The sequence below is a fragment of the Kogia breviceps genome, chromosome 1, assembly GCF_026419965.1.
Source record: "Kogia breviceps isolate mKogBre1 chromosome 1, mKogBre1 haplotype 1, whole genome shotgun sequence".
NCBI lineage: Eukaryota > Metazoa > Chordata > Mammalia > Artiodactyla > Physeteridae > Kogia > Kogia breviceps.
In genome coordinates this window covers 137,381,647-137,396,884 of record NC_081310.1, presented here as the reverse complement: position 1 = coordinate 137,396,884, position 15,238 = coordinate 137,381,647, and the positions used below count along the sequence as shown (strand labels likewise).

At 37.0% G+C, this 15,238-nt stretch overlaps 1 protein-coding gene across 1 annotated transcript in view; it reads right to left on the bottom strand.

The window, feature by feature from the left end:
• Positions 1-15,238, bottom strand: part of ERICH3 (glutamate rich 3) — a 118,776-nt gene that overhangs the window by 28,764 nt on the left and 74,774 nt on the right. Inside the window, exons 10-11 of the mRNA XM_067005775.1 lie at positions 11,245-11,546; positions 6,197-6,430 (exon numbers count right to left, since the gene is read on the bottom strand). Of these exons, the coding sequence (XP_066861876.1) occupies positions 6,197-6,430; positions 11,245-11,546 (536 nt within the window). The remainder of the gene's footprint in view (positions 1-6,196; positions 6,431-11,244; positions 11,547-15,238) is intronic.

Genomic DNA, 15,238 nt, shown 5'->3' with positions numbered 1-15,238 from the left:
CATTGCTTCTCTTAGCTAAATTTCCACTGTTACCACTCCAGGATGACAAATGGAAAATAGTTTTACAGATTCTACTATATATGTGTCAGTAATCTCCACTGTTTGCACTGCCTTCCTAGTCAATTTGATATACACCTGACCAAAGGTACCAACCACACACACACACACACACACACACATCCATAGTCAGCACCAGTCCAGCAAATTCAGGATGAACTCTGCTCTCTCTCCTCATAACTGAGGTCCTGAGTTGTCCCCCATCTTCCTAGCCACTTACAGAGATTCATTCATTCACTAAATGCACATTGAGCACATCCTATGTGTCAGGCAATGTTCTGGTATTGAGGACACAATGGAGAAAAAAGCAGGCCAGGTCCCTGCTTCCATAGAGATAACACACTCTAGACAGACATTGCTTCCTTTGGCATGAGCACAATAAATCAACTACACATATTTATTAAGGTATTTGTTCATTCTCTTAACAGTGACCATGGGTAGCTCTCTCAGAAGCTGTTTTACTCTTATTGCGATCCGTAGCTACGCAGTTGTTTTGAACCAATGACAAGTCCTGACCTCAGTTTTCAATCATTCCTTCACCCACTAGCATGATGCATTGTTTTACTACAGTTTAAATTCATTATTTCCTCCACTAATGTCCTGATTTTAACTACTTTGTTTTTAGCTTACTAGCTTGAAGCCCATATAGACACCTCGATTTAAGTTCACAAACTCAAATATGAAAATTCAGTTAAAAATTTAGATCACTCCAATAACACACCATGTATCCCAACCCAGTGGACCCAGTACTACTCTGAGCTCTAAAACAAATTATGTCTCTTTCCCATTCCTTGGTCCAAGGTTTCACAGAAAAATCTGCATAAGTGTCACACCTATTTTCTTCAAATTAGCTTTGACATATGAATTTTTATGTCCTACTATTTCTTATATAAAAAGTTGTGGATTATACTCATGAGTTCACCACAATCTGTCCATATTTATATTAGATACTGTGGTTTGGTCAATATTTTCATGTACAATAATACCTGATTAGACAAGTGCTTTGTACTCAATAAATATCATCAAATGAGTGTATGCTTAATGACAACAGAAGCAGAAATCATTGACTTCCATCCATGAATAGTAACTAGTTATTTGGTGTAAGGGAGAACATATGTCCTCATACTGGTAATTCATTATCAATTTACCAATGAGACAAATATATATATTACTCTGTATATATATACCTAAAGTAAATGCAGATATAGCAGGGGGAGAAGAAGAAAGCTTAAAAGTTCCTCCTGGGGCTTCCCTGGTGGCGCAGTGGTTGAGAATCTGCCTGCTAATGCAGGGGACACAGGTTCGAGTCCTGGTCTGGGAGGATCCCACATGCCACGGAGCAACTGGGCCCGTGAGCCGCAACTACTGAGCCTGCGCGTCTGGAGCCTGTGCTCCGCAACAAGAGAGGCCGCGATGGTGAGAGGCCCACGTACCACGATGAAGAGTGGCCCCCGCTTGCCACAACTAGAGAAAGCCCTCGCACAGAAACGAAGACCCAACACAGCAAAAATTAATTAATTAATTAATTAACTCCTACCCCCAACATCTTCTAAAAAAAAAAAAGTTCCTCCTTATTTACCTTTAACTGGATTTTAGAAATACTTAAAATACTGAGAATATAATCAAATCATGTATCACATTTTGCTGCTTAAATCTTTTTACATTTGTCCATTAATCTAGTCAACCAGCCATGCATTTCACAAGATTTTATTGAGTGCCTCAGTAGTGCCATCACTATGTACAGGGCAGATTCAAAACTGTAGAGAAATACCTCATAGAAAAGTATTTTCTGTGAACTAAAAGATGATGCTGCATTTAAGTATTCACCTGAAAGCCATGACTTCCTACTTCAACAATCCAAAAGTGAAGATGAATTGAGGAATTCTTACAGTTAAGAAAAATTAAAGTGTGACTAATCATGCAAAAAAATCACAGACATAGATTCTAGCCAAAAGCTGCCTACAATCTTCCCCTAACCCTCTCTGGTCCGAGGAGGAGTCAAGTGACACTGAAGTCCACAGAGCATGGTTTCACAGCATGTACAATTTCAACACAGAAGGAGCAGGCTTCCCTCATATGCATCTCTTCAAGCCCATAGTCAGGCCCAGAAAGGAAGAGTGAGATACTGGAAGTCAGTAAATCAAGTAAACAGAATATTTTTGTGATTCTGAGATTTTCAGTCTTTAAGACCTACTTCTTCAACAGACTGAAAAACAGCACAAGTAAAAGACTATCTTTCTTACTAGAAAAAATTTCGCTTTAATTCTTATGTTCTTTTCTCTGTATTCTGGGAACAGAGTCTCTCTCTCTCTCTCTCTCTCTCTCTCTCTCTCTCTCTCTCTCTCTCTCTCTCTCTCTCTCTCTCTCTCTCCCCCTTCCCCCCGTTCTCTTTCTCATAAGGAGCTACTTAGTCTTTACCTCTTACTCATAGGTACTATCATCCAAACTGTCCCTAAAAGTCTATTCTCAGCAACATGACACTTTTCCCCTCAACTTTATAACATTCATCTATGACAATATATTTTCAACTGGTGAATTAGCTCCTGGGGTTGCCAACATAAACACAGAAAAAAGGAAGCTGTCTTTCTTTTTAAACGATGGGAAGTCTCACACATCATTCCTAAAGCAGGGTCCTCTCTTAGTGGGCACGCAGTCCCTGGCACTCCATCACTTGCAGGCTGCTTAGCACAGTGCATTCATCAAGGCGGGCCGATGCAATTGCTCACTGGCAGTTTAAATGGGGCCGACTTGTCACAAGAGTGACAGCCTGGGCAATTGTTTGCCCTCTGGGAACAGGTGCAGGCAGGTTCAAATGAAACACATCCAAACACTAACAGCGAGATTCTTAATCATGTCAATAAAAAGGATGTACCAGTGTCTAGGATTCAGTGGTCACAATATGCCTCTTACACTTTTGAAGATGAAGTGCTGTCTGGCTTTTCAATAGATTGTTCCAAGGAATCTATCATGTCATAATCATTTTTAATGCACATTTCTTGTTTGCTGGATGAAATATCTAATTCTGATACTCCTCATGCTAAAAAGCATGTTTTTGAATAACACAGGGTCAGGTTATCAAAATAAAGGAGCCTGGTGGTGGAGGAAAGAAACAGTAGTAAGCAATGAAATTTTACTTCAGAGTAATGGCAAAGTTTTAATGTAAATACCAAGGATGTAAAGGAGTTCTTAAAAAGGATTATTTAATAACATTGTTATTGAAAAAACACAATAAAATAGTTAGCCAGCTTAATTTTTGGCTCTTAAATTTCCCAACATTGTGGATTAGATTTTATATGCTCTGATAGCTTTCATTACATATCTATTTAAAATATTATATGTTCTGTATCTACATAATGCAGCTAACTCTATACAATGTTTTTAATAAAATTCCAGTAATAATCATATAGTATAAATGTAACTAGATATCATGGCACTAATAAAAGTATTTTAGTATTCTTGGTGTTAATCAAGTAACTGCTTAATATTCACAAAATATCTTTAGGAAATTACCTCTGTGAGGAATAACAAAGACAACATACAGTCCTAGCTTTTGTAGTATAATTAATTTGTGTGTTATTAAATCATGTAATTAGTTTGAGGGGCAAAATTTAACACACATGAAACAATGAGTGAAAAATGAACTACTGAACGATAGAGTTTCATAACATAAAGAGCTCAGCGAAGGCTGCCGAAGTAGGAAAGTCTAATGGAAGAGGAAGGGAATGAACTGGAAATGAGCAAAAGGCCTGGGAGTGGATTGGGGGAGTCCATCCAGGAAGGAGAGAGGTAAATTTGGGTAAAATTAGAAAATGTCCATTTTAATTCCCTCCGTTTAAAAGTAAAACAAACAAAAAACAGAGGCTAAAAACTAGGATAAGATGAAGAGCTCAAGGTAAATGCCTCTAAAATGTACATTCTTAAGGAAACAAAATCCTTTTATTGGGGGGACTTGCTTTAATTTTAGATAAGTGGATATTGGCTGATTTGGAGAAATGTTATATTGTTTTTCTCCAAAATCCAGGCTCTGAATTTTAAATCTTGGCTCCACCAGTTTCTGGCTGTGTGAGTTACTCAATCTCATCATTTCCACATTTCTTTACTTGTGAAATGGAGATTAAAAGTACCTGCTTTTTTTAAAGGTTGTTTGAAGTAAATCAGATAATTCATGTAAAATATTTAGCACAGCACTTAGCACAAAATAGTCTTAATGAACAGTACCTATAGGATACCTTTTTAAACATAAGATTCCAGTTACTTAAATGCAAGTAGTATTCGGTGTTAATGTTGACCCATCACTATCAGTTATTCAATAATTACAGGTCTAAATGATTAAAGCCTTCCCTCGAAGTAAGATCCAAGTACTGCCTACATCCTTGTCTGCTTAAACAGAAAAAATTACTCTATCTTGGAAAAAAATCCATTTGATCCCAAGAAAGCAAGTTGATTATGCAGTACAAAAATAATCCCCAGATTATCATATATTGAAATAACGTACTGACCCTTTGTGAAATCAATACTTGATAATTCACCACCATTATTGAAGAAATTAAAAACTGAGTCCTTCTTTGCTCTGAACCGGTTATATTTATATGCAAACACACTTTCAATCTTTTTCCAGGTCCAAGTCACTTGTATAGTTTCTTTAAAATTTGATTCAGGTGACATCACTTTTCCATAGAATTCTTTAACTTTTTCTATGCCATATAGGAATATAAACTTAAATCCAATATTCACATTCAAAATTAGGGGGAAAAGCTATGTTTTGTCATGCCTAGAAACATAAAATGTAACTATTGAGAAATTAAAGAAAAGGCCTAATTTAAGACTTTACAAAAAATTTTCAGTGCTAGATCATTAATAAAGAGTAGTTCTTTCAACTATAATAAAATGGCAGCAAAACTTGTTTTCAAATATATTGAAAGTTAAAATCACTCTAATTTTTCACATTGTGCTTCACTGTTTACTCTGTCAGGAAGTTCAGGATTAAATTTTTAGTTCAAGCATAGTCATGGTCTCATGTGCAGTTCCTAGTAAAATTATCTTCTTTCTTACTCTAAATAATCTCTGTTCTTTATTTTATTGCCTTGTATATGTCTGCATGAAATTTTAGAATAGGTTTGCTTGAATTCGTTCTTGAACAGAATAGAACTACAAACTAAATATTTGTTCTTGTGATTACTTTATTACTTAATTTACTCGTATTTTGTATAATCCCTATGTATTCCTTGAATTCAAAATTTTGAGATTTTATACAGAAAAAAATTTGAGAGGTGAAAAGAATGGGGAAAATTGACAGCAATTCAAAAAGTCATCATAATGTTACCTCATTCTCTAGTCTAAAGCAAATTACAAAGACATACACATACTTAAATATAAGACAGGGTTATTATTATCACTGATAAATGCCCAGAATGTACCAGGGAAGATATTTTATTTACTAAGACCCACATAGCCTTGGCCAAACCCTTTCATGGGACAAAGCCAGAAATGTTTCCTTCTTTGGACATTATTTTGGTAATTTAAGGTGTTTAAAAAGGTCTTAAAAATTTAAGATATGCCTCAGATAATGAGGGTTTCTTTATCTACCTGAAAAGCTCTGTATTTTCCCTGTGAACATGCAGATTCGTTTTAGGCTTGAAGACTATAAGGGGGAAGGAAGCTTTGCCAAGAGCAATAATCCTTCCATAAACTAATATGTCAGCATCTGCATCCAAGGTAAGTTAAGAAAAAAAAAAATGAACATAAGGGAGGAATCTTCAACTTTTCCTTTAATTGAATGGGAGCTACTTTTCATTTTTCCAAAGCCGCAAAAATGGTGTATATGTGTGTGTATATAAGAGGAGATAGTTTGAGATGAATAAAAGGTAGTAACTTTCTTCGTAAACAGAAGATGTGTCACTATAAGCTTCACCTGACACCCTGCTGAAAAATCCCAGCAAACTAAAGAAAGAGAAAGGATTGAAGAGTGACTCCATAATTCGGATATCTATGGAAGAGGGGTTGATCAGCATCCTCCGGTTAGGGAACCAGGTTCTGAACAGTCTCTTAAAGAGGATTCTCTCATTAAATATAAGGAAAACAAAAGTAGTGAGTACATTTGCTAAACAGCCTATGTCAAATGATAAGCTAATCAACTTGCCATGTTTATCCTCTTCCAATTCACTCTCAGAGCATCCATCAGCCTCATCTTTCACATTGTCATCAGCATCTGATGCTTTCCACAACGAGGTTTCACTCTCCTTTTCAGGGTCTAAAAGATCTTTTTCATCATCTGAGGGTGACTTTGGCATTCCATTCATTTGCTCATCAGCCTGTCCTTCATTAGCTTTCTCATCTTGTTTCTCCTCATCTGCTTCGAAATCTTCTTCATATTCTGAGAAAAGAAAAGCTCCACTATGAGAATGAAAATAGAATCCCTAATACTTAACCCATTTCACTTTAATGAGAACTTTGACTCCATTATCCTCTCCTCTCTGGGCCTTTCTTCACTTCTTTTTCACACAGTTAGTGAACATGGAAAACTAATAGCAAATGATCAAAGATTGCAATCAGTTACATATACAAGAGCAGTAAAGAAATGAAGCTCCAAATGACAAGGCTGAAACCTAATAAAAGCTCATTTACAAATGGACATCATCTACAATAACCAAAATGGACAAGAGAAGAACTTGATAGAAAACAATAAATTAGAAATAAATTAAAAATGAAGAGAACAGGATTATAATAATGAAAGTTAATTTGGAGACCCAGTGAGGCCATATTTTATAGGAAGAATGTTCCAAATATTTGGATATCAAGTTAATGAATAGTAAATTGGAAAAAATTCAATTAGCAAATCCAAAGGCCCTGAGAAGTAACACTGTGAATAGCACATTCTTTGAGAGAACCAAATGGACATCAAGAAAAGGCATTATGAAGGATTCTGTACCTGGGCCAGAACTGAAATCATATGCATTATTCATCCCTACAATCAATAAAATAATTACATTCCAAGAATAAAAATTCTTATAAGACAGAATATCCCTGTCACAGTCATGAATTTGCTTCATTTCTTCAGAAGTGTAACACATCTGTAGCAGGAAAAGGAAACTGTCACATCAGATAAACTCCATCTGTCCCTTGTGGTTATAATTTTTCACCTTTCATATTTAATTGTTCCCCTTTTTCTTCCACCAAAAACTAAAAATCTTGAAGTGACAACATGCCAAGGATAGAGAGCAAAAGGATTTCATGCAGAACCAATTAAGCAAATAAACAATTATCTCTTAAAATAAAAATTACAGGAAAAATAGTTTTCCCTATTTTGTGTGTTTTAGTTATTAGATAGTCTGGTTTCTTCTCCAGCAGTGGGGGCCTTTTGGGTAATTACTTGAGAGCTGTCCACTCTGCCACAATGAAGGAAACTTAATTTAGAAATGCATGCCCTGTGCATATGAAGAAAGCTCTGTTAATGCAGAGAAGGTATGAGGGCGATGTGAGCAGAAAAGTGAGATCAGAAACTGTAACGAAAAAAGGCAAACAAAGAGAACTCATCACAAGAAAGTTTTCATGAAAGAGATTTAAACTGGAGAAAGAGAAATGTGCATCAGTAGAACAAAATTATAAAATAAGCAAGAAGTTGAAAAAATTAGTTTATATTGCATAATGGAAACAGGTCATACTAATAAAAACAAATATTTTGATTCAAATATTTCAGGCCAAGTAATGGGATAGCTTCTCACTTGGTTTAGTCAGTTGTCAATCAATAAGACTTTATTGAGAGCCTTCTATTTGGAAAAGGCTAAAATTGCAAGATAAAAGATATTACAGTAACACAACCCCTGCCCATCAAGGAATCTCCAATTTTTGTTGAGGAAATAAGACGTAGGTACACAAGAAATACTGTACTCATGTTAGAATAGTTTTTATACATGACCCTCAGTAATGTTAGTTTTAACACTATTGGGCTCAACTACTGTAGATTTTTATATAGGACTCATGATTAATTTTGTGAAATAGTGTCAAATAAGTGGAATAGAGTCAAACAAGGGTGGAAAGTCATTTGGAGATTGTGGAAGACTTCCTAGGAGTGTTTGAAGTTAGCCATAGAATACACACACACAGAGAAACACATTAGAAACAAGAGATATTTGCTGCTGGTCACAAGATAAGCAGGGGCCAGACAGTACATGAGTAAATTGCTGCCAAGTCCATCAGCAGTATTACAGCGTGGTGAAATATGAGGGTTCTGGAGTCAGGCTGTCATGTGTCCAAGCACCAGTTAAAACACAGCTGTGTGACCTGTCAATTTGCTCATCTTTAAGCTTCAGTTTCTTCACCCATGATATGGGTGGTACCTGCCTCACAAAGCTATGGGGACTATTACAAGCAATAATCCCTAAAATATGCTTAGTATATTACCAAGGATAGTAGGCTCCTAATAAATGTTAGAGATTAGTAGTAATCATGATTGATTGGGGGTGGAGAGAGTTGGTCATAGAATAGGAGAAATCGCACACAATATGTGCTTTATTGACAGCAATACACTTTAATGGAGGCACCTGATTAAAATCAGAGTCATACAAGTGTCCACAATTAGGACACAATTGCAGTTATATTATTGAAGCAGACCATAAAATTGAAGGACCATGTAGTGAACCACAGGAACAATCCCTGAATCCTATTTGGCAGGAGCTTCAGTGTTTTCTCTCAAAACAGGAAATTCAAGGCTGCCCTGGCTTTGTTCTATCATCACATTTAAATATTAGCCTTCTATTAACCAGGCACACTGCATTAGCATCACAGCTCAAAGCACACCTCCTTTGTCTCATCTACTCATGTTTTCAATATGAATGAACTAGTGGCATGCTTTCTGGATCCCTTTTCATAATTTCTTCTGTTTCCCCATCTCATCTTTCTTCTTCCAGAGAATGTAATTAGCTTGTTGTTTACCATCCCCACTAATGAGGAAGCAAGTCAATGGCGAGGTCAACATCAATCCCTCTGCAGCTCTCCCTGGCTGACCTCCACACAGGCTTCTTGCTGCCCTGACCATCAGCAGCTGTTCTACAGAGAGCTGAAGGCTTGCTCCGCTGTTTCTTCTTTTTTTTAATGGAAATGGGCATTTAAAGTCCATTAAGGAGCCAACACAGAAGTAAGATCTTGGGAAAAGCTGTTTTATAGTCATAAAGTATGCTACTCATAGCACGAGGCCATGTTGGTTTAAGAAAAAAAAAAAATACAGAAGTTGAACATGGCCTAAATAAACATACCTGTATGTTGTGAAAGTTAAAACAGGAAGACACATCCCATTTGTTAATTTTTCTGCTGTTTCTATTGTTATCTACAGATATTTTAGAATTTTCAGTTTAAGATAAGAATAAAGACTAGAAAGGATGATGGAGAGAGGTAAGCTGGGTCAAAGTGTTAGGAGTGAAATCTTTTTTAGATAGTCACATTATTTCAGTAATAAACAGATATAAAGTCTAATGCTGCAACAACTGTGTAATTATTCTCTTGGATTTCTGAAACTGTTGGGCAGCAACTAGAGAAGGTGGGGAAGAATAGACCTAGGAGATGCCCCTTTCCTGATACCAGCCCTTCCGCACTTATCCCAGCCAATGGCTAGTGTTCCTCTAATCCAGGCTTTGTCTCCTGGGTGCAAGAGGGACACTCAGTCAGCTCCCCTTTTCTGATTCTTTGGACATATCACCCACAACCAGGTAACATCAAGGATAGCTTGTACAGAAGAAGAGGTTATATGTACAGTGTTTGAAAGTTTGGGCTTTGGAATTAGACAAGCCTGAGTATTAAAGGGTAGCAGAGTTATGCCACCCCAAACTATGCCACTTGGGCATAAGGTTTATTTTGAGCTGAAGGAAGGCAATTGAGAAGTAGTAAATAGAAGAGAAGCTCTCTGCCCTCCCCCCATTTCCCTAAAAGCAGGACATAAATTTTTGAAGGTGTCTCTCCTCCCCTCTCTCCCAGGAAGGACAACAGTTAATCATAAGAGACAACTCTGATCCTTAGCAGCCCAGAGATGGCACCACAGGAATCAACATAACAAACTTCACTAGAACTAGCCCTTATCTACCATCAGTTTCCACATAATATTTGCCTTCCCACAATTTGTTGCCCCTGGAAGCTCAATGTCCTTTTCCTTTTCCTTGTCACTTCTTGAAAAAATGTATTTTTCTTTTATTAAGATGCTATGTAAGGCCAAGTTCTAACCACCCCTTTGAGTTACTCAGCTGAGTGCTCCCATACATATGCACGATGCACCTGCTAATAAACTTTTGCTTGTTTTCCCTTTTTAATCTCTTTTGTCAGTTTCACTTACAAGGATACAGTTAATGAAGCTAAGATGTGTAGAGGGAAAAGTTTTTCCTTTCCTACAGTATAAATCCTAGTTCTGCTACTTTTTCTCTGTATTTCTGAGCCTCATTTTCTTAAAATGGAGAGAGTAATAATATCTAATACATCAAAAGGTGAGGGTATGTATATATATATAAGGCAAGGAGATATATATATATATATAGATATAGATATAGATATAGATATAGATATAGATATGAGTGTGTGTATGCAGTTAAAGGGGGGAAAGAAACGAGGAGAAAGAGGCAGGGGAGAAGGATGAGGAAGAAGAAGATGAAGAGGAAGGAGAGGAGAGTGAGGGGAAGGGAGGGGAAGGGACAGGAGGGGAGGGAAGGGAAGAACAAGAAAACAAGAAATGCAGACAAGCTCCAGGACCCCAGGCCTACATCAAATGTTTTCAGTTATGGAATACTCTATCACTATATAATCATATAGGTTGTTCCTACCTGATGCCAAAGCATCAGTTTCACCAAAGCAAGTACATCAAATACTGAAAAAAACAGGCAAAATTCTGTTTGGTGAAATGGTCTCTCCCTGCGTAAGTGAACAGAGCCTCTGGCTCATGCAGATGCAAACTCTCCTTTCCCGCCTCCCCCTCAAAGCACCTCCAGCCCCCTGGAGTTAGGCTGCCCTCCTCTAAGACAGGCCACACAGAACTCCTTGCAAAACAGTTGAGAAGGTGGTCAGGGATTCCTCACCTGCAACACAGTTGCCTGAAGATCGAAACTGAGTAACAACATTTAATGGAAATTTTTGCAAATTTTTATAATCACATTGTAAAATCTTAAACAAAACGACCACGCAACAGCAAAAGAACCCAGTGTTACTCATTACCATATTTAAATATGTTTTCTTGGTCATCTTCCCAGACTTCTTGTTCTGGCTTTTCTTTATGTTCCATTTCTTCGACAGCAGTTCTCACTTCACCGATCCCTGTATGTAGTTCTTGAGCTGAAAAAATGGCTGAAGCTGAGGTTTTGCTCCCCTCCATCTCTCTCTTTCTTGGTATCAGGTACTCTCTATCTTTCCTCAGTTTCCCCTCACCCTTCATAAATCCCTCTCTTCTCTCAATACTCTTTTCTTTCCTAGGTTTTGGTGAAGTTGTTTTTTTGTCAAGGCCCATTGCAATGATGCACCTAGGAAAAACATTAACATAAAGTGTTGATTAACCTTTATATATAGCACAATGGAACTGCAAAGATCTTTAAATCACTTCTCTTATTCCAGTAAGAAATGTTACAAGAAACATTTATCATAGTACACAGAATTAATTAAAATAAACTACTTTCTCCTTATTAATACCAAAATCTTATAAATAAACACAACAATTCTTAATAGTTTTACCCACAGTAATACACAAGAAAAGAAAGCAACTTAACAACAATGAATTATAGTCTCAAACTAAACTTTGCATCTTAAAGTATATATTTGGCCTCATAGCAGAGATGGATAGATAGATAGATAGATAGATAGGGAATTTAAGTCCTCATATTAGAATTATGTGATAAAAGAACATTCACGTTTATCAATAAAAGGAAGCTGAGATAAAAATTATCAGAAGAAAGATGTCATTCAGTCTTTGATAATTTATTAGTCCAACAACACAACAACACAAAGACTTATATACAAAATTGACTCTAAATAATTATGATTGATTTTTTAAGAAACACAGTTAAATATTTTTGTGCCCTTTAAATAAACACTTCAGGAGCCTGAATGCTTATTTTAACAGAACTGTCTTTATTGCTTTTATAACGGCCTTTTGAAACCTGTACCATAATCTTTTGGTGATTTTTCCTGGCAATAAGCTTTTGTTTTTTGAAAATGGCAGTAATCTATAGAGGTCATAAAGTCATTCTATGTCAAATCTGGTGAGCCAGCAAATCATCTGAATGTTTTAAGACATTAAAAAATATTTTTAAAAATCAGTTATAACAAAAGTAACATTAATAAATTCTTCTATAGCTTTTATCCTGTCTCTCAAGTTAATATCAAAATAGGAATTCCAATAACTATGATACATACATTAATAAAAATGATGACTACAATAACAATGAGAGCATCAAGCACTCCTTCTGTGCCGATCTCTTTACTGGGTACTTTATATACATGATCTTATATGATATATTCCCCTACAGACCAATACCTTAAGAACTATCGTCATCACTTGACAAATGAGGAAACTGAGGCTTCAAGGATTCCATGACTTGCCCAAGTTCACCCAGCAGATTAGTGATAAAGCTGGCTTTCAGCTCAGGACTGTTAGACTCCATCACCTCCCACTAAAGTACACCCATATTATTAGATTACAGGTATAGCCTTCTCAGATGACTAGTTACACAGACAAATGTTACACTGCTGGGCTTACCCAGGGCAAGTACTCACAGTCTCCTCACAAAGACTAACAGAATATGGAGAAGTTTTCACCAAGGCCTAGAGACAACCCTGACCTGAAAGAGGTGCCTGGCAGTTACCAGTCTCCCCACTCCTCCTCTAGAACTTCACACATCCCCTTCTCTCCAAGTCACACAACTATTGGGGAGCTGGGTCAGTTAGAGTGGGGTCAGAATGCAGTCAAGACTTTCCAGTTCCAGGAAGAATAGAAACAATATGTAAAATCTGAAAATTGCCTCTACGTGAATCAAGTCCAATGGCAATTTCTTAAACTGAAGATATCACTGAATTTCAGCCATCCGTAGACTAGCAATAGCATAGGAATTGATCTTAATTCATTCTCCCAACAAGTAAATATGAGAACTTAGTTATATCACTTATCCTTTCACTATCTCCCCATAAAATAAAGCTAAAAGGATATGCACTCAAAGTAACTATCAGGCTGTGAAAAATGGGATAATAAGAACATACTTACCTCAGCCATATTAAGCATGATAAATTATTTCTTGACTATAATGATGATATACGTAGCACACTGCTTTCCTTGGAATAAAGGTGTCATGAATCTTCAGAGACTATGATTACTAGCATTCCTTCTGTTCAAGCTATTCTTCCCTTATCAATGGCAACACCAAATAATTGACTTGGAGCCTCTGATAAGCTGTTACTTTTAGTTTATGTTGTGACTGTGTAGAGGCTTTGATGCCTCCCTACTGCATGCACAGACTTTTTATTGCCCATCTGCTTAAGGGAATTAGGCAAACAAAGTGGGTAACATCTGTGCTCTCCTCATCACTGACTACCTATTTGACTTCTGAGTATAATTTGAGGTGTTGTTCTCATTACTAAAGCTCAAAGCAGTCTGCATTCTCTTGGTTAGGCAATTCTTTTTCCTGTGTTTCACTTTAGCAACTGAAAGTAACTACCATGACTCTTCAAATAGTTCCCATGATTGAGGGATGGATACAAGTGTGGAACCTCCATACTTTGGTAGTGAACACTGCTAAACTTTTCTTGTTTTCTAAGGACCTTAAAGAGGTAACTCCAAAAATTTCTAAATCCTTCCTCCTTAAGAGAGAGAAGAGGTGTGAAAGAGTCATCTAGCAAGTGGGACAGTGAATGGTCTAGGGCAATGTAGCAGGAATGCCTAGGTATATTTAGGACCTAACTGAGGTTGCTTTTCTGTTCCAAGTCAAATATGTGTTCTCCATATATGTGGGCAAGTCATTTGTTTAACTCCCAGGAAAGCTAATGAGTTTGTAAACAATCATCCATGTGTGAACACATTGCACTCTTTGGGAATTGCTGTATAAATCCAAGCTATAAAATGTTTGGTCTTAAACACTTTATATCGAGGTTTAATAATCAGTGCCAAAATCTGATGGATGGCATCTACTCTCCTTTCAACACTTAACTAGCTTCTGTACAATTCTTTATATGATTTCACTTGGTTCTCTCTAGCTTCTTTCTTTGAAGTTTTCAAATAATAATAACACAATGGTTGTGATGTTTAAGAGTAAGTTCTATTACCCTCATCTAAAATGCACAGTTCTCATAAGACACTGGTTTTCAATTTTTTCTTAGCTTCATAATCAGCTGAGGTTAAGGCTCCAATCACTCTTTGACTGGAAAATAGAAATAATCAGCAGAGAACTTCCAGTTGATCCCAACACAGCCACCAACTTGCACCTCTCTCTGCCCTATATGCCATCTTTCTTCCTGTTACTACAGAAGAATGCTTCCTCTCATCTAAGGCTAACACCTCCATTTGAGCCCTAGATCCCATCTCCTCTAGTCTACTCAAGCACTTTGCCCTAGCAATTTCTCTCTCTATGTCACGCCTGATCAATGTGTTTTTCCCCCCTAGGGTATCAACCCTATCTATCAGCTTATAACCATATTATAACATCTCCCATCTTAAAAAATAATAAGCCCCCTTGGGTCCCTACATCCTCCCTCCTGGCTGTCACCCAATTTCCATCCTTTAGAGCAAAACTCTTTAATAAGAGCTATCTATCATCTCTGGCTTTAGCTCTTCTCCAATTATTTCTTAAACCTACTCTAAACAAGCCTGCATTCCTACCACTCCACAATAGCAACTTGTGCCAAGATCACCAATAACCAACACATTACCAAATAATCATGCTCGATCCTGAATTTTCATTTTGCTTCACCTAACCAAACCTTTGACCCAGTTGATTATGCCTTATTCTTGAAACATTTTGTTCATTTCCAGGACATTGCTTTCTCTGGGTTCTCTGTCTAATCACTGGCCCTCCTCTCTAGGTTTTTCCTGGTTCCTCTTTATCTTCCTCACCTTTGAACTAAAGTGACCAGAGCTTATTACTCAGGCATCTTCTCTTACTGCATTCCATTCTTAAGCAGTTTCATCCCATCTTATGACTCTAAATGCCATCCATATGTAAACAATTCT